The 27187-nt window shown below is 41.3% G+C and overlaps 1 protein-coding gene across 2 annotated transcripts in view; it reads right to left on the reverse strand.

The window, feature by feature from the left end:
* Window positions 1–27187, reverse strand: part of EIF2AK4 (eukaryotic translation initiation factor 2 alpha kinase 4) — a 97263-nt gene that overhangs the window by 41636 nt on the left and 28440 nt on the right. For both annotated transcript variants that reach the window (XR_011500874.1, XM_014847337.3), the window contains exons 7-15: window positions 20288–20403; window positions 16838–16995; window positions 15360–15895; window positions 9977–10083; window positions 9222–9379; window positions 6027–6463; window positions 5405–5474; window positions 3279–3362; window positions 1385–1507 (exon numbers count right to left, since the gene is read on the reverse strand). Coding sequence is in view for 1 of the 2 variants with exons in the window: in XM_014847337.3 (XP_014702823.3) it covers window positions 1385–1507; window positions 3279–3362; window positions 5405–5474; window positions 6027–6463; window positions 9222–9379; window positions 9977–10083; window positions 15360–15895; window positions 16838–16995; window positions 20288–20403 (1789 nt within the window). In the remaining variant the exon portion in view is untranslated. The remainder of the gene's footprint in view (window positions 1–1384; window positions 1508–3278; window positions 3363–5404; window positions 5475–6026; window positions 6464–9221; window positions 9380–9976; window positions 10084–15359; window positions 15896–16837; window positions 16996–20287; window positions 20404–27187) is intronic.

Here is a 27187-nt window from a genome sequence, read left to right on the forward strand (position 1 = left end):
TGAGCAAATTAGATCAAGAGGAACAGAACCCACGGGGCATGGTTCTAGGACCCCAGGATGATATCAATTTTATTCCAACCTGGCAAATTCTGCTTCTACCAAATCATTTATAAACTAGACATGTGTAAATTATAGTCCTGGCTTTTTTAGTGTAAATATGGTGCAGTATAAACACTTGAAGTTTAAAGAAAATTGAAGCAAAGGAAAAAACATATTTATCCTGGCTAATGCATTAGACAATCCCATTTTTAAAATGTAAGCAGTGTTTCGCCCTGAAACTGGCCCATTAGCATTTATAGTGCAATACCAATTTTGAGATTTAAAATGACATTTTATACATGTAGCAAGCTATGTTGCTCAGTCTCATCCCTGTCCTTGCTAGGTGACTTTCTGGTTTCTCCATGTTCCTAGGAAGGGGAGCACTACGTCAGTTAGAATCAAATAACCTGGCATATATGAATCATACTCTCCCTTTATTCCAAACTACTCAAGGAACCATTCTCACATTCCATGCACGTGTAAATACTTCCTATTGGTCCAGAGGCTGGTAAACTTTTTCTGTCAAGGGCCAGAGAGTAAATATTTTAAGCTTTACAGGCCACACAGTGTCTGTCACAACCACTCACCTCTACAGCTGTAGCACAGAAACAGCCATCGGCAATACGTAAACAAGCAAGCATGGCCCTGTTCTAATAAAACTTTATGGACACGGAAATTTGAATTCCATAGAATTTTCACGTGCCATGAAATACTATTTTTCTTTTGATTTTTTACCACCACTTAAAAATGTCAAAACCATTCTTAGTTTACAGGCCATACAAATGCAGCTAGGGGGGTTGGACATGACCTAGGGGCCAAAGTTTGCAGACCCCTGTCCTAACCTTCAATTGTTCTTTGAACTTTGATAATTCATACTATTAGAATATTCCTGGGGCTGGCCCTGTGGCCGAGTGGTTAAGTTCGTATGCTCCGCTTCAGCAGCCCAGGGTTTCGCTGGTTCGAATCCTGGGGAGTGACATGGTGCCGCTCATCAAGCCGTGCTGAGGCAGGGGTCCCACACGCCACAACTAGAAGGACCCACAATTAGAATACACAACTATGTACTGGGGGGCTTCCGGGAGGAGAAGAGAAGGAAAAAAAAAAAAGAAGATTGGCAACAGATGTTAGCTCAGGTGCCAATCTTAAAAAAAAAAAAGAATATTCGTACTATTTTGTTATGTTTTGATACACTGTTCTATTTTCCTATAAAAATAGATTATTTCAATATACCCATAATTTTCCCTTTATTTCAGTTTTTCTCCAATCTTACAATATTTGATTTTTTATTCAGTCATAAATTTTACGGAAATGTAAGTTTTCACATATGAAATGCTGTAAAATTTACTTTCTCATGGATATAAGCTAATCCATCCAGAATCTCTCGAAAAAGCCTCCAGAGTCTGACGGTGTCTTGATACAGCCCCTGGTCAATGGTGTCACGTAAAGTGCTCTTTTCACAGTACTCCATCTACGGACAAGAACAAACCAGGCGGGACTCGATTACACAGAGTTTCAATTATAGAAGACAACTGCAATAAATGTAATCGTCCATTTTAAAACATGTATTATGGATTTCAAATAGTTACAGGAAAGGCTTGATTTTTTAAAATCGAAGAAATAAACCAACAGTATTAAATTTTGGAGAAATATGCATAACCCAACATAACCATTTTTATTTTTCATGTTATTTTTCATTAAAAAAAATAAGACACCGGTTTAAAATCCTGTCACAAATAATATGAAAAAACTGAGAATTAAGTAAAATTTTACTGCTTTACAAGATGATTTCCAAACCTAAATTTCCAAGAAGGGCTAATTAATCTACTGATGTCATTAGCCTTTCTCCTTTAGACATTAAATTAATGACAATGACCTTTAAGTCTATAGCAAAGCATTATAAATATCAAAACATTCAAGCAGGCTCTCTCTCACCCCTTCTTAAGCGTATTAATGTCTCAGAAAACAAAGTGGTATCATTTAAATCTTAAACCAACAAGCAGCATTTGATGTATGGAAATAGCCTATATGTTTCAAACCAGTGCCACAGTTGGGATTTCTCATGAAGAAGGATTTTTTTTTGTTTTTAAAGAGAAGAACATCTCATTTTAAACAAGAAGAATATCCTCTCATGCTCAGAATAACCGTCTATAAATTCTGACTCATCCTCCAGGCCTCACGAGGCCTCTGACTCCCACACATGATCCTCCTGCACCTCAGACGCACCTCCTCTGCGTACTTCTGTCTCATTATAATCATTCAGAAAGTAACGGCACGTATGTGAGACTCGATAATTAGGCATTTGGGAGACAAATGCTTTATCGTGTATGAGTGGTACCTCAAGGATGTGTATGTTAGGGAATACCTAAAACCAGCTCCAACCCCAGGAAGACAACCATCTAATCAGTCTTCTGAAGGACACTTGCCTGGGGGTTCCTTCTTCCGCACAGTATTATATCTCACATTTAAAGACCGGCCTCCTTGCAGATATGACTGAAAATACTAATAATGACCCATGGTCCTGTTCACTTGGGGCAGAGCCAAGTTCTCCTCTTTGCTCTGCGGCTGTCCCTCTGCTGGCAGGGCTCACCACTGTCCAGGATGCTGCCCCTGCAGCCAAAGCCTATAGGCTTCCCTTTAGTCATGCCTCATTGGGACCGGTCTGCCTGTGGCTCCTGTCCCCCAGAGATTCCAGGACAAGCCACTCTGCCTAAAGGCATGTTGGTGTGTCTTCTGCACACACAAGGATGTGTGTGTATCATACCTTACTTGTCCAGATTTAACTTCGACAAAATGGAGTTTCTGCACACGCACAATCTAGCATTTATGGAACTCAGATATGGTTCTCATTATCTCATATGTGTTATTCCATTTATTCTTCACAAGTCACTGAGATAGCCACTATTATTTAATTTATGGGTGGGGACCTGAGGCACAGAATGCTGAAGAGCCTTGCCTGAGCTCACAGAGCTGTGACAGTGGGATCCAGGATGTGAACTTATACAGCCTGAGTCTAGAGCCCCTAACACCCACGGCCCTCTGCCATTTCTGGCTACGGTACAGGAAAGCACAGGTTCCAGGCTGGGGGAAGGGCCTCTGTGCTGCAATCCTCTCTGGCCGATTCATCTCTGGCAGGGCCAGTGAGCCTTCTTCTGCCCAGTGTCTTTCTCTAGAGTCCTGAAACATACCCACAGCAACTACTGGGAGTTGCTGTGTCACCGAGCCGCCTGCCAGGGCCTCACCTGGATATACAGGTAGTGCACAGCCTCAGTGGTGGCTGATGGCTCACTTTCATGGCAACTGTTCTTTCCATTGCAGTCTTCATCCTAACCCAAGAGGAACATGTGAGAACTCAAAAATGGGGGCTGAAATGAAACAAGATCGTCACTATCATCAAGTCATTTGTGCCCGCCCCCACCATATTCATGGCCATCCTGTTGCCTTAGAGGGGAAGCCAGTGAGCAGAACACCACCACAGTCCTTTAGATACTTATGGCATTTCAAAGCCGATTTCCTTATTACTAGAATCTACTGTAGAGTTTACAGGTCCGTCACTGTGCAGAACAACAATGGGAAAAACAGGAAACAGGATGGAATTAAAGTTGTGCAATCTACTAAAAGACTCCAAATCAAGTCAACTTTTCCCCACCACTGATATATTTCTATGGATAAGAGGGGCGGAATGAATACAGGCTAGTATTTTAAGGCTTCAGTTTTACTGGAATGCCTTCCTTTGATAGTAAGCTTACTTTGGAAACAGAAGATGAGAAATCCATCTTTAACAAAAACAATTTAACTGTGATCATATTACCAAAGGGCACACTGCCCTCTGGGCCATGTCACTGAAGAACAACCAAGCTGCCATTTACAACCACCGATCCTCTACATTACTTTTCCACGTGGCTAGTCTGTTTGCCCCCCACAGCTATTTTCTTTCTAGCTCATGTCCCTTTTTAAAAAAAATTTTTTTTCTTCTAAAAGATGTATTTAAATACCGCCCCCCCGGCAAGTATGGAAAAAGCAGGAGGTAGCATTTCATGGTTTTTTGTAGAAGCTTTTTTAACATTTTTCCTTTATCAGAGAAAAAAACCTCTGTTCCGGAAACAATCAGGTTCCACTCTTGAATCATTTACCTACTCTGGGGATTATCTGTAGAAGATTGTTAATTTCTTGGAGGCTTCTACTCATCAATTAGAATGCCCATGGGATGCTGCCCTTAACTGAGCAAAACCAGGATTATCAATTTGGTGCCTCCATAATAATTAAATGCATAACTAATGCTAAAAAAAAGAAAAAGCAGTAGTTTAGATTACTTACACTATTATTCCTGGTTAAATTTATAATTTATAATTTTAAACTGAAAGGAGTTTAAGGTGATTTTAATAGAAAAGGGAAGTACTTATAAAAAAAGGCTGGCTAATTCATTCAAACCTCCTTTAAATCAATTTAACTGCTTATCTAACATAGAGTCTGCATGTAGACTTTTCTTTATCTATTTGAATGCACCTTTATAACTACTTGTAATTATATTTTTATTCCTGGTAAAAAAAAAAAGTCATTGCATTCAGCCCCTGGTGCAGAAGATTTCTCTGCAGCAACAATTGACAGCCCTGGTAGTTAAAAAGCTTCACCCTGACCTCCATACACCAGCATTGAAGGGCTCTGCTGGCCTAGGTGGAGGAAGACGCAGAACTGAGTGGGGTCCAAGGCCTGGAGCAGCGTTTTCCCAACTTTTCCAACCATGATCCACACAAAGAAATGTATTATATATCACACCCAGTACACACACTCATGAGAGACAAGGTCCAGAGTTTACCTTTACTAGTGTGATGCATTTTGGTATTCTCTACTCCTCTCTACAGCATTAAAAACAAAATAAAGCTGGTTGTGACCCCCGAAACTGATTTCATAATCCATTACAGGATCATGACTCACAGTGTTAAGACACTGTTCTAGAGGACAGCGTATGAGAATAAGTAATCAAGATTAATTGAGAGAGACCTACAAAACTCTACAATTAGGCTGTATAGTTACTCAATTAATTTGCATTCAATCTTCATCCCCAACCCACAGTTTCCCAAAATCCTCTAGGAAATGGTTTTAATTAACAACAACAACAACAAAACCCCCCAGTGTGTCAATTTACTCCTCTCTTCTAAAAGCAGGCATGTTTTATTATGTGGATAAATTCAGGCCTATAAGTAAAGATATGAGTAGCATATATTTGAAATAATCATGTTTTAAAATCGACGGTTTCTATATTTACCTATCAGATTAAGGCTTTACTATTTTACCTGAGGTTTATAACATCAAACATTAGTTTTCTTACATACCCACCCCATGGTGTAGTTTCTACTTATATATTTACCTGATTCTGACTTTTACTGTTCTCATCTTCATTGTCAAAGATGATATCACTGTCAGAATCTGAAGCAGGTCTTAAAAAGAGAAACAGAGAAATACTAAAGAAACCAAATTCCCCGTTATAATTCAATAGCTAAGAGGTAAGATAAACCATATCCAACTGGATACAATGAATCCAAATTATGAAAGTAAATGACATGGGTGGATTCTAAGATGCAAAAACTTTAGTTTGGGATCCTAACCATTGGTCTGGTAACCCTTTTTACAACTGCAGTTGGCCCTATATCCAGACTCCAATTAGTTCTTAAATGTTCACAGAGTTAGAAGCCCTCTTCTAAAAGAATGCTCTTTAAAACACTCTATTTAATGTATTAAGATGAGGTATTAGAAGAAATTTCTATCTTTCCTTTTTCCAGAGCTTGGATTCTGGAAATCTTTGGAACATAGTGGGCAAAAACGTTTTGATTGAATTTGGCTATTCTCTAAAATGGGTTTCATATATATATACATATATTCTTTAACACGATGAACAGGACTGGACCTCTAAAGGAACGCTCTTTGCCCCGGCGTGGCTCGGTGGGGGTAAGGTTGGGCAGCCCGGCGCGGCCGCACGCGTGTGCTCTTACAGGAAGGACTGCGAGAAGACGCCGTCGTGCTCGTCCTCGTCGTCGTCCTCGTCGCTGCTGGAGCCCTGGCCGGCGGCGGGGAAGCGGGCGCTGGCCGAGCGCTCGCCCGACGTGCTCCACTCCACCGAGCTGCTGAGGATGGGCGGCGGCGCGGCGGCCTCCACGCTGCCGGGGCCGTTTGTGTCGTTGTCGCCCGCGGGTGGCTGCGGCAAGGCTCGCCCGTCCCGGGCCTGGGGCCCCGCGTCCGGGGGCGGCGTCCCCGGGCCCGCCGGCCGCTCGTGCCTCTCGATCCAGGCGTTGTAGTAGCGCACGATATTCTCATGGTGCAGGCGCGACAGCAGCGTCACCTCGCCCTTGATCCTGCGGAAGTGCTTGCTGGCGGGGTTGATGGGGATGCGCTTCACGGCGTAGCAGCAGCCGTCCAGCTTGTTCTGCACCTGCCGCGTGGGAAGGGGAAGGGACCGACGGTCAGCCACTCAGAAGCTCGCACACACCGGCCTCTGAGCGCCTCACCCCGTCCCTTCCCAAGGAGAGGCGGGAGTTCTGAGTGAGAACCACCAGCTACAGCCGAGAACCACACCTCTGAAACTCCTAAGCTGACGGCCAAAAACTTGGAAAACCTCTCACCCCGAACTGGATGTATTTAGCTTGATAAGGGCCCTGGAGAAAACAATCTCCATTTTAATCACTAATTTTATTGACAATTACATCCCTGCTTATCCAATATCACATCTATCTAAATTTTTAAATAATCTTGTTTTTTTTTAACCTTGTTTTAAAAACAATTATTTTCTCAAGTCAGTGTAAGGTTTCAGAAGACACTAGTTTCTCTCTGATTTTTTTTTTCACCCCTCAAGTCACTAAACACAAACTAAACAGCAAAAATTTTAACAGAGCTGAGTGCAAATTCTAATTCTTACAAAGACAAAGCTGTGTGTGAACTTGGGCAAGTGACTTAATTTCCTTGAAACTCAATTTTCTTATCTATAAAGCGGCGTTTATACCACTTCCTTTATCTCAAAGGTGGCTGTAAGGACTACACGAACTTAGGTGAGTGAAACACCTGTATCGAGGCCCCACAGAGAAAGGCGCTCAGCAAACAGAGCAGCTGGTATTTAACACAATGACCACCCACTGATTTTGTTGCTAAGACTGAAGATATGCCAAAACTAGAACAACACAGCTAAGAATGCAATAAAATAAAAACACACAAAAAGAGTTTCAACGGCAAGTCTCCAGATCCCACATCCTGGCAGTTTCACTATGCAACTGGGTTGACTGAAGTAACTTTTATAACATTTCGTTCACTGGAACATTCCAGTCCCAACTGTGCAGGTGAACGGAGGTGATGAAAAGCAAGAACTTGGCCACAGGCAGAGGAAGAAACAAGTTGATTACAAAAGGCAAAATAGAGCATCATTCTCTTGTTTGGCTCACAGGTTTCAATTAGTGTACTAAAAAATTACTTCTAGAATGAGAATGGAGTACTGTAAAATTAAGTTTCAGATTTCCTTTTGTGGGTGTGTGGAAACAGTGGCAAGAAACATGCTTTCAAGTAAAACATGTGTGGGTCTAAATGCAGGTTTCATCTCTTGGTGGATGTATGTAACCTCAGGAAAATTCTCTGAGCCTCAGTTCCATTATGTGGAAAACAGAGGTAATATCTCATAAGAATATCATCAGATTGAAAGACAAAGTTTGTGAGCCACCTGGCACACAACCTGAAATATGGAATGTGCTCCAAAAAAAAACGACAGCCCTGTGTTCTTTTACTGCTACCTTACTAGAGCGGAGGACCGTGGGAAGTCCTGGCATTGTCTCTCAGCCTCCTGTCTCAGGACACAGCGTGTACGCTATGAGTCACTGACTGGGATGTGGAGCTGGCTACACTGGAAACGCCTAGGAATTCACTTATTAAAATGGAGACATTCATTAACAGTAATGGGTCCAACAGCTAACAAAATGCCAGACAGTGAGCAGAATGCCCTACCCTAGTCCAGAAATAGAGATGGGGCATGAGGGCTGTGTGGTTCTCACAGGGAGAAACTGGAGGAAAAGCCTGGAGACTTAAATTACTGAGATGTTTTTGTTATATGAGCTTACTGATCATTTTTAAGTACTTATAAGGAAATGAAGTTCGATAATGTTTTGCATCAAGAATTTAAAATATAAAGAGTTTAAAGGACTTGATCAAAATTACAATGTGAATAAAAGGGATAATATAGACTTCAATCATCCACTCCTCTTGAAGATAACTATGATTACCTGACCAAGATATCTGTCTGCCCACAGATCTAATTAATCACCTAAATGTAATGTCTATACTCTCAAAGAGAAAGGTGAAAATTTCCCATGATACTATAATTTCCTTTTGGAAAACTTGCTTAAGATTGTCTTTCTGTCCCCGATTACTGAAGAAAAACAAATTCAATTCTTCTTTTGATGTAAAAGGCCTTCCACAGTAATACTAGTAATGCTTCCTGAAGATATTCTCAGAATCCTAAACAGATGTATGCCCTATTAATGGTGGGCCACTTTCCCATGTGTACGACAACATATATGTTATATGGATTTAATAATATAATATTAATCTAGGTCTCCTAAAGTCAAACAAAGGACTTAAAGTATATAAAAACAGTTAAAATCTCTCAAGGGGCAGATAATAATAAAAGTCACCCAAATAGACTGGAATGAAGAAAGGAAGACCTAACAGCACACCTTAATAATGCATCACTAATTTTCCACCCCAGTAAGAGCTGGAAAATCAAAGCCATCAAGACTATCTGGGGCCATTTCTCAGTTTGAATTCCATCTCAGTTCTAACCTTGCAGCCCTCTTATCTACAGCAACTCAGAAAGCAAATGGGAGAAAAAGAACAATTTTCTTTCTCAACCAAAGTACGCAAAAATGTTCTTCATGTAGAGGTCTTGACTCCACTTGAAGTGCTGTTACAATCCTGTGGTTTTCACGTTAATGCGCGGCATCAAGCAAGGGGACAGGAATGATGCATTCTTAATGTGTCCAGTGTCACTCTAAAGAAAGCCTCTAACTCTACAAAGGTGAAGGTGATCATAGTTTTAAATGGTCGCATTCACTTCCCTCCCCACTCTCAGAATAGAGGTCAGGTCCATAATTCTGCAGAAATGGAACAGAGAAGGAGCTCTCAAAGGGACTGGGGACAACTCTGTACCACACCTTGATGACAGCTCCAAAAGCTCCTTTGCCAAGAAGCTTTAATTCTTCAAACTCAATGAAATAGCGGGAAAACTGTCTCTGTGTCTCACTGAAGAATGCAGCACTGGGTGGCTGGTTGCTAGGAATTACAGTCTCAACATAGTCTTGTCCTCCAGAATCTGTGATAAAACAAAAGGCAAGAGGCAAATGAGGCATTAGAAATATATGAAGGGCTGCAATAGCAAACAACGACGCGCGCAGGCTGGAGGAAGGGGCCCCAACCCGTAGTTTGAAAGAGGACCTCTTACTGTTAACACTTTTCCTCACCTTGTCCTTCTTAAAGTAGGCAGACATACACAATTAGCCCAAGTTTATAGGTGGAAGTAACAAGAGTAAGGAAATGACTGTAGGACACAGCAAGAACCCAAACCCAGGCTCCTGATTCATCCCAGTCTCGATTGAAGTTCTTTAATCTGCTACCTGAGGAGCAGCAGGGAAGCCCAGTGACGTGGCAGTAAGGGTGACATGGCGAGGAGGGTTACTAAACACTAGAAGAGGTGACACCAACGGACACCATCAGTGGAGATGGGAAAAACTAGGATGGCAAAACAGTTCCATGCACACAGTACACATTAAATGAATGGGTTTACGTATAGCTTGGCATAAAATAGATAAAATAAATGACCCATGCAGTCCCTTCCAGTTTTAGGTTTATGTATGCTTTGAAAATAATTTATGTCAAATAGACTATCAAAAGAGAGTGGTAACAGACTCACCTTCAGGACTTTGTTCCAGTAAAGGCATTTTTGGCTGAGGATTTATAAAGCTGTGTTTCAACAACTGCTGAGGACTCCATCTTTCCTTGTCATCCAAGCAAACACACCTCAGTGAGGGGGGAAGAAAGAATCTCAGCAGCACACAAAATAAACGCTAAACCAGGCAATCCAAGGCTTTTAACTATGGGTTTACTTTTAAAAGATACACCTTAGAGAATTCCTGTTACTTCTGGACCAAAATACACTCATAAGTGAATTTAAATTAATAAACATTTCTGCAGGGTTTACATGCTGAGCACCAGGCTGGGCATAAGTGGGGAATCGAAAAAAGGTCCAGTCACTAGAGGCAGGAAGACTTACCCTCACAGAACAAGTTTTTAAAAGCCTAAGATAGCACAGGTAGGTTATGAATTTTCACTCCCACTAATAGTTTAATGACTTGCCATTAAACTTAGTTTAGACTAAGCCTTTCTGGGACCAGTCATAAATAAAGGTTTCCAAAGGAAAGGCAAATCAGACAGCTGATGCGTGGCTGGGCCCCAATACGAAAAATTTTAGATGAAGCCTGTTCATGATAGTATGACACAAGTTGGCAACAATTAAGAATGACTTTTAAAAAGTCCCACTTTTTTATCACATACCTTTTTTTTTCTTATGGTAAGAAAGATATGCCCTGAGCTGGATTGCCAATCTTCCTCTTTCTTTGCTTGAGGAGGATCGGCCCTAAGCTAACATCTGTGCCGGTCTTCCTCTATTTTGGATGTGGGACGCCTCCACAGCATGGCTGATGAGCGGAGTAGGTCCACACTTGGGATCTAAACCCGCAAATCCGGGCTGCTGAAGCAGAGCACACAGAACTTTAACCACTCGGCCATAGGGCTGGCCCTTCACATACTTTCTTTCAATTCTCATTCCTTGAGCCTATTAACTTCCTGTTTACATTCTAATAAACCATTTTTAGAATGAAAACAAGCCATCCCTTTAACCTAGTGGTTCTCAATGTGGGGTCCCCAACCAGCAGCATCAGTGTCACCTGGGATTTGTTAGAACTATAAATTCTACTCCACCCCAGTCCTAGTACATCAGCACCTCTGGAGGTTGGGCAGTACTCTGACCGTTAACAATCTCTCCAGGTGGTTTCACCACGATAAAGTGTGAGAATCACTGTTCTAATTTAAGCTGTTTGGCTTTCATAACCATGACCCAAGCAGCACCGCTGGGTAGCACATGACCCTGACTATAAACAATTTATACCTATAAAATGGTGACAGCAACTGTCATAAAGGGTAACATTCTACTTTTTTATGTCACAACACTAAAAAAGTAAAGCAGTCCTCATTTCATACCTGAAAGGGCTAGAAAAGATCACAATAAAAGCATTTGGATAAGATACTGTATTTCTCCTGAATTTAAAATTAATTCTTAATTACATCAGTAAAACATGAATACCTTTCTCTTTGCAAATATTAAAACATTATTGATACTGTCTTTGATAACTATTTAAACAAAAGAGAGAGTTTTGTTCTATGGATATATTTTTTTTAAATGACATCAACTGCAGATAGTCTTCTTCAACCTGCTCTTTTCATCTGACCATGTCAAAGGTTCTGCACCCAGTTCCACCATGGGGAGGGGACGTTTCTCCACACCAACAAGCAATTCTCTGACTCCTGCTGGGTGTCCTCCCATTCAACTCAACCCTGACACTATCTACCTGGAGAGGGCATCAGTTCTCACAGGTTAAGAGTTTAGTCTTACATGACTACCTCCTCCACTTCAGATGCCAAGTGCAAGCCCACCTGTGCTTCTGACTGACTGGCTACAGATCAGAGGTTCCAACGACCTCCTCCACAGGTTCGATTAATTTGTTACAGCAGCTCACAACTCAGAGAAACATTTTACTCACTAGATTGACAGTTTATTATAAAAGGATATAACTCAGGAACAGCCAGATGGGGATGCACAGGGCAAGGTACGTGGGAAGGGGTGTGGAGCTTCCACCCCTCTCCAAGTGTGCCGCTCTCCCAGCACCTCCACGTGTTCACCAAGGCAAGAGGCAACCCAGCTCTCTGAACCCCATCCTTTTGGGTTTTTATGGAGGCTTCAGTACATAAGCATGGCTGATTACATCATTAGCCACTGGCGACTGGTCCAACCTCCAGCCCCTCCCCCCACCCCAGAGGTCAGGGGGTGGGACTGAAAGTTCCTAACCTCTAATCACATGGCTGGTCCTCCTGGCAAACAGCCCCCATCCTTAGGTGAGATCCAAAAGTCACCTCATTAACATAACAAGAGAGATCTTTGCCACTCTCATCACTTAGGAAATTAAGGGTTTTAGGAGCTCTGTGCCAGAAATGGGGATGACGACCAAAGAAATATTTCTTATTATAAATCACAGTATCACACCAAGTGTCTGAGAGATCTTTCTAAGCCAGTACTTAAAGATCTTTTCGAATTTACCAGAATTTACTTACACATTCTCCTACTTTGGACATTTAGATTATTTCCAATTTTTCACTGGTACAAAAACTGTTGCAAAGAACATGCCTATACATGCCTCGTTGGGTTTCTGAAGTACATTATCAACTCTAACTCAACCATGACAGTAATATGCTTGACTCGCAATAAATCTGGATGAAGAAAATTGTAAAGCCTACCTAGAATGAAATCTTAAAGAAAATTTATAGCCACCAAGATCTCAGTTAAAAAGATGAAATTCTCTGAGCCAATAATTTTGGCATCATAATAGCAAATGTTAGGTCCAGTTTTGAACCAAAAGGGATGAAATGCCTAGAAAGTTACACATCAGGTCCACAGTCCCCACCACTGAGGACTGTGATGACAATGAACAGTGACTCAGCATGGCGGGAAGCACTCCACAGGGCTGAGCTCAGGGAACCCTCAGAGCCACCTCATGAGGTCGGCAGTGCTGTTACCATTTTTCAGAGGAGGAAACCCAGGGTGGGGAGTTGGACTCACTCAGCCAGTAAGGGGGAAAGGGGGGATCTGAACCCAGCAGTCTGGCTCCAGAGCCTGGCTCCTTCCCACCACAGAGAATGATTCGCAACAAAACCTTTCTCCAAAGGATGTTCACCAATAAGTAAAAATATAACTACAAATGAAATGATGCTATGCTTTTGTTGTCAGTGAATGATTTTTTCTCTTTCGTCAACTGGGGCTGGACAGCAAAGGTAGGAGACAATACTGTGCAGCTCCTTTTGAACCAACACAGTCCATCAAACCACTCTAGGAAGAGAGAGGAATACACAAACAATGTAAAGAACAACCAGGTAAATAGAGTAAGAAATAACGCTGATCTCAAGTTCAAAATCGACAGGGCCTAGAGCTGTTCTCTAAGAAGAGAGCTGGGAAAGTTTTAGCTACTGAGTCCATTGATTTGTTATTAAATGTGAAAGACATATTCTACTTAAACTTCCCAGTGTTGTCTTTAAAAATACATAATGCTATTTATTGCTAACCTTTACTAAATTATTCTTGACCACTGAGGAGGGGCAGAAAGCTACAGGTGACATTTTGAAGAATGAAATAAGCCTTTCCATCAGTGGTTCTCTCCCCATATTTCCTCTGAAGTCATTTTAGCCAACCTCATCGTAAGGGTGCATTTAAATAAATATTTTTAAAGTTCTACTGCATTTAAGAGAAATCATAAAAGATTTCTTTAGAAATCTTAAGATGTTCATACACTTTAAGGAGAGAACACAGCATAAAGAACCACAGTTGGCCCCATTCTGCAACTATATGATAAACAGATGGCAAGCAATAGGATATATTGGAATACATGAGGAAGTCATTTGATGTAAAACTAATTTGGCCTGACCTTATTTTCCAAAAGGGCCTGACGTGGCTATTGAGCATACACTGTATACTGATTTAAGCATTTGCTATGTCCCAAAGACAAGAACAAATGCCCTTAAGATAAAGGTGCAACTTCCCCCACATTGGCATTTCCTTAAGGATAAGCACCTCTCCCCAGGCTAGGAACTGATTGCTCTGCCCACCCAGTGACCACTCCCCTCGAGACAGCAGACCCGCTACCTGCTGTATGAACAGCTGTGCTGTGCTGGCAATCTCGTGACTGTTGTAAAAGGGCCATTCCTATCATACGTGATGTATGCTCTCTGTTCCAAGGTGGTCTATAACCACTCTATACGCCCCACTTCTTTGGTGCCCTTCCTTCCTTGGGGAAGGCAGGCCCTGGGCTAGTCCTCAGATCTAGCTCATGATAAACTCAGCCCAATTTTGATGTAAAGATTGGCTATGGATTATTTTCGTCAATGTGTATATCCCGTCTACTTCTATTTTACGGTACATAGAAACGATCTTATTTAAATATAAGTGCAGCTACTTTCACTTTTATAATGGGTAAGACAACAAGTGACAGGAAATCACAGTATGGATCAAGTCAAGTGGCAGCTGAGATAGTTTAGAATAGGAGAAGAAATCTAAGGGATAAAAGAAACGTAGGGAATAAACGAAGAGAATAAAAGCAAATCATTGGGAAAAAGACAGAAGGTGAGAAACAGGACAGAGTATCGGAAAGGGAAGAAACCAGTCCAGGTCAACTTCTGCAGGAAGGCTGGACCAGGTGAGTATCGAGACAAACTCAGACTGAAGGTATCTTATTTCCAATTTAACAGAGAAACTGAGAGAACCCAGGTTTAGCCTGGACTGAGAACAGAGGCAAGGCTCAACTAGAAAACACTGAATTGAAGGACCTGGACAAACATTTTAAGGCCCGAGGAAAACCTCTCAGTGAGGATTCTCTCAAAGTGGACATAAGCTGGCTCTGTAATTAGATATGCACCGGTAATTTAAAAGTATCGGTAATTTAAAAGTATCCGTAATTTAAAGGTATCAAAAATCCTCCAGCTAGAGCAAGGAAGTCATTTGCATTCTATGAGTTGGCTGAGTGAGATGTTGCTAACGAAGAAGGACGGTTAAGAAGAACCGGGGCAGAATCACCCTCCTAAGGCTGTTTTCTAAATAGGAGGTTGTCTTTGACCCTTTAAGAACCAGCAGCAAAGGTGGAGGGAGAGGCATTCCGTTTGGAATACCTGGGGCATTTCTCCCCGTAGCATCCCTATTGACTTCCTAGAGTACACCAGGCAGTCCCCAAAAAGTAGTCTGAAGATCTATCATTCAGCCCAAGTGAATTTAAGAGAATGTGGGAGTTAAGGGAATAATAAACACAAGTGAGAAAACAGAACATACGTGGCCGGGAAAGAACTGGGAGAACAAAAGATTAACTCTGATCCTGTTTTTCACTTTTCAGTTTATCCACATCACTTAGACGTTTAGCATTCAAGCACAATCAAAAGTACTGCAGGAAAGCTCAATTCAAGACAATCTCAATGATACTTACTTCTTCAGAAAGTCTTGAAAGTCAGCTGGTAAGTCACTAGGGATGGTCACAGGGTACTCTCCACATTCTTGTCCTTGGCTGAGGGAGAGCAGCAGAAGGCCAAGACGCCAAACATCCCCTTTTTTTCCCGTTTTGTAAGGTAGGGCACTGTCACTAAAACGAACCCGGGTTTGCTCGAACACATCCTCCTTGCAAATGTCTGCTAGGCGCTTAGAGATGCTGTAGTCCGTAATCTTGACAGTGCCCTCCACGTCCACTAAGACATTCGATGCACTCAGAACCTTGTGCACCACGGAGTTGCTGTGCAAATAATCGAGGCCCGACAAGAGCTGAGCGGTGTACCTGCGAAGCTGATGCACGGGGATGGGGCCTGAGTGGCTCAGGTGTGCAGCGAGGGAGACCCCATTAATGTGCTCCACTAAAATGTCCACCACGATAGAGTCGTCTTGCTCTTTGAGATTCATTGCAAAGTAGCGCACTACATTTGGATGGCTCAGTTTCACCAGTGAGTTGAATTCTGTTTCGGCCCCTTGAATCTGATAAGGAAAAACACCAGTGAGATAATATTGGGTTGATCAGCATTAACTGGTGTTTCACCTCAAAAGTGAAGTATTGAATACAAAATACACTTTTAAAGGAAAGAAGGAATATTCCCTGAAATGAAAATTCCCCTAAACCATCTCATGAATCTAGTAGTTCATAAAGATGGGAAAAATTTGTTTAATTCTCAACCTCTTTGATCTCACAATCTAGAGTACAAATACTATAAAATTAGTGAACAGCTTTAAAGGCAGTTTCTTTTGCAGTATGGCCACCAGAAAAAGAAAGAAACATTAATTTTAAAATAACCTTTTCTGACTATAAAGATTCACTGTCAAAATTTTAATAAGTACTAATACAAAAGAAAAATCCCCCACAAATTATCCATATGGTCACCACCCAAAGACAACTGTTATGATTTCATGTATTTACTTGCAGTTTTTCTATCATAGATTCACTCACACTTTAACACAATGCTTTACCTACTGTTTTGTAACTTCTTTATTATGGAACACTGTGATATGCAACATTAAATGTTCTCCTTAAACTCAGGATTATAAATTAACTTTAATGTTCCCCAGTCCCTAAAATTCAGTTAAGAAGCAATATTTCAAATGATTGCAAAAAAGCACAATTATGAAGTCTTATTTATTCTCAGTTGCAGAGATGGCTATTAATGCCATAATAAAGGCAGAGAAAGGTTAGGAAAGCAGAAAAGTTTTGACCACGTTGTGAAAGTTCTGAAAGAGGGGGCAAGGGGCTGAGAAAACTGGTGAAGAAGATGCTGGTCCCCCACCTGCCCCTCTGGTTACAGGGCTCTCACGCCCTCCTGGATCATCTTTGAGAGCCCATCAGACGCAGAGCTGTTTTGTTCTGTCATCTCCTAAAGCTTCATTGAGACCAGGCCTTTTGCTTAGTGAGCCATCTTGGATGCCTACCTGCTTTCTGCACTTATCAATCTTCTCTTTTTCTTGACTGGTAAGGAATGGACCCATTTTTTTCTGCCATTGAAGGACCCACTCATACAACAAGACAAAGCTGCCAGTGCTTGTTTCCAAAGCATTGTAAACTAATTTTCCAAGCTGCTCTTCACTGCCTGCACATTAAAAGGAAATACTGTAATTAAATCTCATTGGTACGTTTTTCTGTGGGGGTAAAAAAAGAGGAGATATATATTTGTTTGTTCAACAGTGGGTACCTATGAAAAATATGACTTCATGTAATACATGTTCTTTTGTGACCAATTTTTAACATTTAACAATATACTTTGAGCCCTAAAACATTACTTTCTATAAAGGGCCAAGAATCAACAATGAGATCTTATATCAGACCAATGTATTCTTCTACTAGCCACTATTCACAATGTTACTTTCATAACCAGTTCACCTCTCATGACTGTGCCTACTGGTGCCATAGTATACTCTCACAGAGCTAAACACCAATTAATGTGATAGACAGAATCTGGGAATAGGGATGCTCCATCAAAGTAATTAGTGTGCACAGTAAAAACAGGTTTTAGTAATTTGGAAATTTGAATATATCAATGATTTTCTAAATACAAAATTTGAATATGCTCAGTAAGTACAAACTGGCCAATGGTTTCAGGGGAAGGAACCAGAAATGACGGTCTAAATTGGAAGTTAGAAAGGGAAACACACTTAATGACAGGCATATGGTTTCCACTTGTACCTGGGAGAGCTAAACTTTTGTAATACCAAAAATTTTCCTATAAAAATCTATATATTGATTAAAGATTATAATAGAAAGTTACCAAAAAACTGGAAATGGAAAAAATATCACCCACAATATCACCATTTTGTTTTATTTCCCTTCTAGTTCCCCCTCCCTTTTATTTCTAATTTACCAAATCACAGCATATATAACAGGGTTTCTCACCCTTGACACTACCGGCATTTTGGACTGGATAATCCTTGTGGGGGCCGACTTGTGCACTGTAAGATATTTAGCAGCATCCCTGGCCTCTCCCCACTAGATGCCAGTAGCACCCCCTAGGCTTAACCATCAAAAATGGCTCCAGACATCATCAAATGTTCCCTAGGGGACAAAATTGCCCTCATTTCAGAACCACTGCTATACAGTATTCTTTTTCTCTGAGTATATAAGTAATAGTTTTCCATGATGCTACATTGTCTTCATAAGGAAAAAACTTTTTTCAAGACACAATGATAATTACCTTTTCCATTTAAAAAAATGAAAAATTACCTATACAGAAAAAACAAAGTGTTCTTAGCAAAAATACTTTGGAGAAATGTGGCTAAACTAGCTCACCTAGACTTTTTATCTGCGAAGCAGTTTTTACTTCATAGAAACGCTGACAATTTAAGAAATTTTAATTAAAGTGATCTGTTATAGTCATAATTCCTGACGTCCTTAGCCTAAGAGGAAAAAAACCCTGATGTCTGAAAATTTGTCCAAAACAGGAAGCAGCCCATGGAATGTGGGATCCACACAGTACACAATGGAGACACAAGATATTAAATGTTTATGGGATGGAGTGTGATGTTCTTTACATAAAGCCTAATTTAATTTGAGCTTTATACAGTGCAATGTCTTACAATATTTCTCTCTTCAGTTGGAACTAGGTGGGTTTAATTGCTGGTTGGTTTTTTTGTATTATAATTTTAGTATTGCCATCCTCTTCGTATCTCTTGTGAGTGATGGGGATAATAAAAGGGACAAAAGAGCAGACTGCAAATGAGGTTGTTACCAAAAGAACTCTGACTGATCCTCTATTATGTGCTGTCAATGATCATTTATACAGACAGTCCCTATAGTACTTTGTCCATATCCGTAAGGAGGTTCTCAATTCTCTCTAGTTTTAATAGCTTTAAACTGAAAAATAAATGCTAATTAGTTGGTTTTTCATAAAAGCATTTCATAGAAAATTAGGACATATTTTAAAAACTAGACCTGTTGTGAGAAAACAAAATAAATAATTTACTTAGTGGTTTTATGAAAAATTTTCAGATTGCAAACGTGTCTCCTAATGAGGGTAGTAAGGTGAATCTGTCTAAGGAGCACCGAGGAGAACAGGAGGCCGACTTAAGGTAATAAGCAGCTGGATTAATTTCCCCTCCTGATTTCCCCAGATTATTGAAAATAGTGAGTTTTATGCTGCAAATTCATGAGTCTAAAATGCCTCTGAGTCAAAGACAGTCTCAGGACCAAAGCCAGTCGTCTCCACCAAGGTCACGACCCTGCCCGAATGGTTGCCTTGTCGAACAGGGCAGGCCCTGTGCACGTGGAGAATCCTGTACAGTCCAGGCAAGGCTAAGTGTCCGGTTCACAGACTAGCCAGAGGTTTGGTTTCTTCTCCTTCCACCTGCTGCCTGCTCCCTGGCAATTTCCCTGCTTATGTGTACCTCCTTAAAGAGGAAGAAAAAAAGGCACTGAAAGAAAGCAAACTTGCTTTAGATAATTTGGCCGCCTGTTAGCTCTGGTAAGAATATTCACAGGATTGAAAATTAAACTTAATTATCGAATTTAGTATATGTAAGTGATCCCTACACCAATTAGTGACTATATCTTTATGGCTGATAGAAGATGATGTACGTTTAAGGCAAAAGGAGTTAATATTGAAAACTTGATTTTAACATAAACAATTTGAATCCCGAATTGCTGAACCAGCTTCACTCCAAATAGCCATCAGCAGACAAAACTGTTAAATAAGACATATAGAAAATAAAGTGGTTTTCCCAGTCAGGTACAACATGCCAAGCAGGAAAATATTAAGCAGATGGATATCAACTTAAGAAAATGGGACTTGATCAGTAAAGATCACAGGCGTTAGAACTCATTTTGTGACATATTTTACCAGCAGTAGATGCACACGATGCAAAATTCTACTGATTCATAATTTTTCAACCATTTTGGTTTCAATAAGTGCAACTAAGTATAATGATGAGAAACTTTAAATTATCTTTCTGCTAACAATATTTCCAAGAGCCTAGGTGTTTATTTCCATCTTACAGAAGGGAAAACCTAACTCACTTCTCGTTCTCATCACTAGGAATGGGAGCTAGAATGACTGACTATTGGCTTTCTACAGTCATGCTCCATACAATGACATTTCAGTCAATGATGGACCGCATGTACGACAGTGGTCTCATAAGATTAGTACTGTATAGCCTAGGTGTGTAGGAGGCTATACAATCTAGGTTTGTGTAAGCACACTCTATGAGGTCCACACAATGACAAATCACCTAACGATGCATTTCTCAGGATGTATGCCTGTCATTAAGTGAAGCATGACTGCAGTCTTCTTTGGACTGCACTGGTCTAGATGACACAGCATCTATTCCACCGCATTCTTTCATGTTAACTTTTGTTATTAGAATAATTTAAATGAATTTAGCTAGTTTACTCACCAATACATTTCCCTTTGTGCACCATGAGCTGATCAGGACTACCCATAGAGAAATACAGGATTTCACAGGAGCCAGGAGAATCTTCACTACTACATACAGAATATTGACGTTCTCGCCTTAAAAATAAATTTGGACAGTCATTTTTTTAACTTAAGATTAACACAGGAAATTCTTGCCCCTCCATTTTCTCCTGTTTACTAGTCCACTCACAGTGTAACAAGTCTATACTGGGAATTGCGTTGAAGGTGCTAATGGGAAAGTTGTTCCATTCCCACTGAGATCCTCTCCATATGAACTCTACCAACCCCTAACTCTAGATCTGTGCTGTCCAACATGGTAGCCACTACCCACATGTGGCTATCTAAAACCAAAGGTTCAGTTCTTCAACTGCCGTAGCCACATTTAAGTACTCAATAGCCACAGTGCCTAGCGGCTACTATATTGGACAGCACAGACATAGAACATTTTCATCACCACGGAAGGTTCTACAGCAATGATTTTGATCAATCCCACATCTCTTCATTCCCATGTATATGCACATCTGGAGAAAGGGGCAACACATGGGGTTTTGAGCACTACAAATTCCTGCTCTGCAGTTGGGCCCCCAACCATTGAATGCTCATTCATTCTCTCACCTGTCTTCAGCAGATACTCTCTGCCATTGCCCTTCATGACTTCCCCAAACACTCGAAGCCCAATCCCTCCTCCTCTCCTCTTTCCCTACTTTTTTGCTGAATGGGGAACAATAGCTGGCAAGCTAGATTCTAACGCAAAAATAACGAATAAACTGGGGGAGGGGCTTGCAGGGAAGGGGCAAGGGAGAGAGCTCTTAATGGTCAGGATTGGCACTTGTAAGAAATGCTTTGATGAGGTACATGGACAGATCTCCAGAAAGCAGCCCTCTCACTCTAAGCATATCCTGACTTCCACTTTCACTGAGAACATGAGGCAACAAGAAGTGAAGCCCACACTTTCTATTGTTCTACCTATAAAGTTACTTGGTGCCTGTGCCATACTTTCTTCTCCCCAGACTCTAAGGAAGGACAGCTACCCTGTCCTCGGTTCCATTCCCTCTACTCTCCTCCGGGGTCTTGGTCCATCAGTTAGTCCCTCTCTCCCGCATGTTGAATCTGTCCCTCTATATTGGCTCCTCCCCCTCAGCCTATAAACCTCTGCTACTCCACACTCCCCTCCCTCAATCCTGCACCCCCACCTCCTCTTGTTCTTTGTTTTCAAACTTTTACACTTGTTGTCTCCACTTCTGCACCTTCTATTTACTCCTCATGCCATTACACTGTCAATAAAACCACCACCTCCCTCCTACAAGCTCTCCATCTGAATTTTCCCCTTGGTTCTTTTATTGCGGGTGGTGGCCCAGTCATCCATTCTGTCTAATTGCTCAAAAACGTGTGAGTCTCCCCGGGCTCCTAGATCTCCTGCATCTAACCGATCCCCAAGTACCCTCCTCTCCTCTCCACGTCTCCTGCCCTATCGAGGTCATCATGAACCTCCTCCGAGACACATGCAATCCTCCATTATGAACTTGTTTCTCCATCTCCAACCCTTCACATCTTCCCCTTCCCTACAAACCCTACACAATGCTGATCAGACCTCTTATGAGCACCCACATATTCTAAACAGCAGGGAATGACTAATACACTGCAGTTCTGTTTATATTTCTTCCTCTAAAGTTATTTGTGCAACCAGGGGCACGCTGAAATTTAGGGAGAAAAGGACAAAAGCAAAGGTTTAAAATGATATGGTAGACTTATTTTACCTAGAAGCACCTCTCCATCAGCTCCGCCCCTCCAAAAGATGGTGCTAATAGTCATTTCAGTCTAGGTCCTCTTTATGTTCTTTAGTTTACAGTATATAAATGCCTGGTTTTAAAGTGTTTTCAAATATTAATCACCCCAACATGACTCTTAAGTACAAACACAATGAGAATGTTAAGGGCCGGCCTGGTGGCACAGCGGTTAAGTTTGCGCGTCCCGCTTCTCGGCAGCCCAGGGTTGGCCAGTTCGGATCCTGAGTGCGGACATGGCACCGCTTGGCACACCATGCTGTGGTAGGCATCCCACATATAAAGTAGAGGAAGATGGGCACGGATGTTAGCTCAGGGCCAAGCTTCCTCAGCAAACAAGAGGAGGACTGGCAGTAGTTAGCTCAGGGCTAATCTTCCTCAAAAAAAAAAGGGAATGTTAAGAGTGCTAGTGAGAAGAATAAAAATAATTTTAGGGGCTGGCCCCGTGGCCGAGTGGTTAAGTTTACATGCTCCGATACAACGGCCCAGGGTTTCGCTGGTTCGCATCCTGAGTGTGGACACGGCACCACTTGTCAGGCCCTGCTGAGACGGCGTCCCACATGCCACAACTAGAAGGACCCACAACTAAAAAAAGTATATAAATATACAACTATGTACTGGGGAGATTTGGGGAGAAAAAGCAGAAAAAAAAATAAAATCATTTTAGAAGTGAAGGCATCAAGAAAATGACAAATATGTTACATGCTACACAGGATAGATTGTCTGATAGCAGGAACGATTCTGAAGCATAAAAAGTAAATCACAGTGAGTTTGAAGGAAGGAATAAAGAGGCAAAATTCAATGTCATCAATGTCTCCTGTTTTCACCGAAAGAGTATATATATTGGGTGCTCATACTGTCTACTTCAAACTCAACAAGAATTGGGTTTAGAACAACCTTTTGGAAGCTAATCCATTCATAAATAAAACAGCTTCTGAACTCCAGCAGAAATAGCCAGCCCAATGCAAACAAATGGTATTTAGAAGCAACAACACTGGTTGCATTGTCAGTGATCTGTTCTAGATTATAGAATGTTCATAGGGGCTTGCAATATTAGAAACATCGCCCATGTTATCAGTTTTCCCAAGTAGCTGTGGGAGTACACAAGGATAAAGAGTGTTTTAAACAAAACTGCCAAATAATATTAACTAGGTCTTACAAAGGACAGAGAATTACACAAAATTAAGCTTTAGAAGACTAAATTAGGCATCTAGGACCTTGACGCCTGAAAACAGAAGATGATTTTTTTTAAAAAGCCACATGGCAAGAAGACAGGTGGCAATATCTCAAGGGGGAACTTGAGAATTGGGCTCCCATCCAAAAGACTGCTCCACCAACATGGCCCATGATGCAGACGGCTGGGATCGGATGGAGGGAGGGGCGTCTCACCTGAGGCACAAGGGGGCTGGGACAGTCTCACCTTCCTGCCTAACTCACCAAGATGACACAGAAAAATCTGGCTCTTGATCCCCCAGTTTGAAACTCAAGGCAGCTTTGTGGAAATAAAGTTAATAAGAATTCCTGACGTTGTTTAATTTGAGATGAACCAGTCTATGCATCCATGGAACCAACCAGAGAAACAGCAAACAATGGAGGATCACAGGTGTGGAGAGCTCCATCAGGGATCTCCCCTCCCCTCCCCACATCCTTTGTACTTTAGTGGCTCCCCAGCTTTCTGGGGAAAGTGGAGGGAATCCCATGCCCCATAGTGATCTCTTCTCTATAAGGATAAACAGCCAGCTATTACCACAGCTGGTTTTAGGACAGGGAAAACAAATCAGGAGATAACCTGATCTTGTTGGATGGTGGAAATAGGTGTAACAGGGAAATCCTAGATTCTGGACTACACTTTAGTAATCTCGAAGAAGGCAAGTCTGAAAATATGAAAATAATTCTCTACCACGAACTATTTTATGGAGATTTTTTTCGCTTCTCCTAAAAAGTTCAAAGTGCCCGTTTACGAGATACAACATCTCTGGGAAGAAGGCAGGGATTGGGGAGGACGATGTCTGCACTTTACAAAACACAACCTAACACTGAATTGCATACTTTAAAATGGTTAATTTCATGTTATTCAAATTTTACCTCAATTAAAAAAAAAAAAAGAAGTAAATCCTTCAAGGGGGAAAAAAGACAACTCAAAGGACAGAAAATAAAGTTCTTCAACAAAGGTAAAAACTCACCAGTGAAAAGCGGAGCCAAGAGACCGGGCCCCTGGGCATCAGGCCTTTAAGTTCTTTCTACTAGAACAGTGAGTGGTTTCCTTTCTTCCCTTCTCTTGTTTTAAGCAGTGGTAACCTTTTGGTAAATAAAGCCCTACTGATTTTTTATCTATCCCACAGGAAAAAGAAAAACAGAGCTGCCCTGGGTCAAGAGGCTGCAGACCCTAAAAGTGCCCAAAAGATAGCTTCTCCCTTTCTTTCCTTCCTTCCCCTGCATCAGATGTTTATTGAGCACCTACTAAGTGTCTGCCAGGCACTGTTCCAGGCCCCGAGGAAAACCTAGATGAGGGCCTTGCTCTCATGAACTCTAGGCTCTCATGGAAGGAGACACAATAAAAAAGGAAACAAAAGAATAAGATTTTCAGTGAGTGATAAGTGCTACAGAGGAAAATAAAACAGGGAATTGGAGAACAAGTGACTAAGAAGGGAAGTAGGGTAGAGGGTGCTAGGGCAGGCGCCTCTGAGGCCACCTTTGTGGGGAGAATTGACGATAGGAGAAGCTGACAATGCAAAGTGCCAGAGGGAGAGCGTCCCAAGCACAGCGATCAGCAGGAGCCCCAAGGCAGGAAGGAGCTTGGTGCGCTCAAAACACTGAGAGACGAGGTGGCTGCAATGCACTGAGGGTGAGGGAGAGGGGAGAGCGGTATCAAAGGAGACGTGAAAACCACTCCTCTATCCACTCTCACCTTTAGCCAGGAAGAACTTCACACAGCGTGAATCAGATGATATCTTATTCCTGTTTAAAACCCACAAAGGCTTCTCATTACACTTGAACTTCTGACCTGGCCAACAAAAGGCCTTCTGTGACCTGTTCCTGCCTGCCCTCCTTGAACCACTCTCTTCATGCCCACTAATTCTAGCCACACTGCTCTGCCTGATGAGCAGACAAGCCCGTGCCAGCCTCAGGTCTTCTGCACCAGCTGTTCTTCAGCTGTGTGGCTGGTTTCTTCTCATTGTCCAGACCCTGTATCCCGCCAATTTAACACCACTCTCCTTTAGTCACTCGAGATCCAGTCCTTGTATTTTTTCCTCCGAACACCCAATCTAAAGTAGCCATCCAGTCTTTCTGCAACCCTGCCTATTTTAATTCTCTGCAGAGCACTAATCATTATCTGACATTTTCTGGTTTACTTGTCGACAGTCTCCTCCAACTAGATTATAAGGTCCATGAAACCAGTCCTTCTTGATCTTGTTTATTGAATCCTCAGGACTCAGAACAGTGTCTGGCATTTACGAAGTGCTCATGAAGTATCAGTTGAATGAATGAATGAATGAATGATCATGGGTCTAGATTTTATTATGTTTAGTTATAGTCAATTCAAATATTGCCTACTAACAACACTGATGACGAGGTCATCTCTACCAATTCTACTAAATGTATCCACTAACTGAAAGAATAAAATGGAATACTTTGCTTATTTCCTTTGATTTTCCAACCCATAAAGAACAATGAACAGCAAAGAAGAAAAAGAATCAAGCGTACACACTGAGATATTTTGGTATATCAAGGACTTTTTATTTCTTAACCAAAGAAGCACGGAAACTACACTTTAAGAAAGATTCATTCTTTCCTAGTCAGTAGCCAACACAGTGCCAGAGTTCCATGCAAGTGTGCACAACACCTTGGCAAACAATAGATGAAAATTATTTCTCTGCATGTTCCTTCTTGGATGCTCATGGAATGCTGTTCTATCCAGATATACAAATGTCACTCGACAAGCACTACACAAAAAGGTGTTCTACCTGTGTCACAGGAAGAGACAATTTCCTGTTCTTTCCTGAATAAACTTGCTAATGATCTTTGATCCCAAAAGCAAGTCTAATGTTGAACCCACTGTTTCTAGTTAGCCACAAAAACAGAAACGTTTAAACTTAAAAAAAATTGTGTTTTATATACCCAAAAAGACTTATTCACAGCATTGATTTATTTCCACTGTTTCTAACATAATAGGAATTTGTCAAATATTTCCTGTTGTAATACTCTAACAACTTCAGTATGTTACCTATTGGAAGCCCAGTTGCAAAAATAATCTAAATTGGTGTAAAGAGTTACAATCTTAAAATGGAATTGTTACCAGAAACAGAATTCAAAAAAACATTTCGTTCACCTTAACAGTAGGTGGTTAAACATTAACATCAAAATGATTTCTGAGCTGATTTTTTTAAAAGTAGATAATTAGAGAAAGAACTAAAATGGTTCCTTCTTATAAACAAACTGTAACCGGAAAGTTTATATAAGTCTTTAGTTTGGTACCTAAAATGTTTCTTTTCATAGAAGCAAAGTGTTGGTTTTAAGTGCTGTTTAGATTCTGACAAGAGAAAGGTTAAGCACGCAGTGAAGCCAAGTTATAATACCTACACTACTTAATCATCCACCCACTCATAAATGGATTCGGCACTAAAATTCCTTTCTAGTCTGCAGGGGGTCAGAGCAAATACACAGAGACGTCTCAGTTCTTTAGTGGAAAAGGATGTGGAGCAAGAGGTAGTGTCTTTCATGTGACTGCTGGCAGCAAGGAACAACCCAGAAGCCCATCTGCAATGACCGGGAAGCCCAGTGTCCTCAGAAGCAATAGGGAGGGGAGCCCTGACAGCAAACGGGCTCCCGTTCTCATGCAAAGGATCTGCCACACCTGTGCTCATTTTGGAGCATTCCCCACATCTGTGGTGGGACCAAGGCGTTAGACACTGAGACACAAGCAGTGTGAAAGTCAACTGGATGGCGATTCAGATGGAAGAAAATTTTCTAAAATCGCTCACCAAATAGTTAGATCATTAAAAGTCATATCAAACTACACTGGAGACAAGATTGTGAAGGACTGTGAAGGAGAGAAAATTGTTATAGGCTGTTATAAAGGAGAATGAGCCACAAAA

Source organism: Equus asinus, chromosome 2, assembly GCF_041296235.1.
Source record: "Equus asinus isolate D_3611 breed Donkey chromosome 2, EquAss-T2T_v2, whole genome shotgun sequence".
NCBI classification, from domain to species: domain Eukaryota; kingdom Metazoa; phylum Chordata; class Mammalia; order Perissodactyla; family Equidae; genus Equus; species Equus asinus.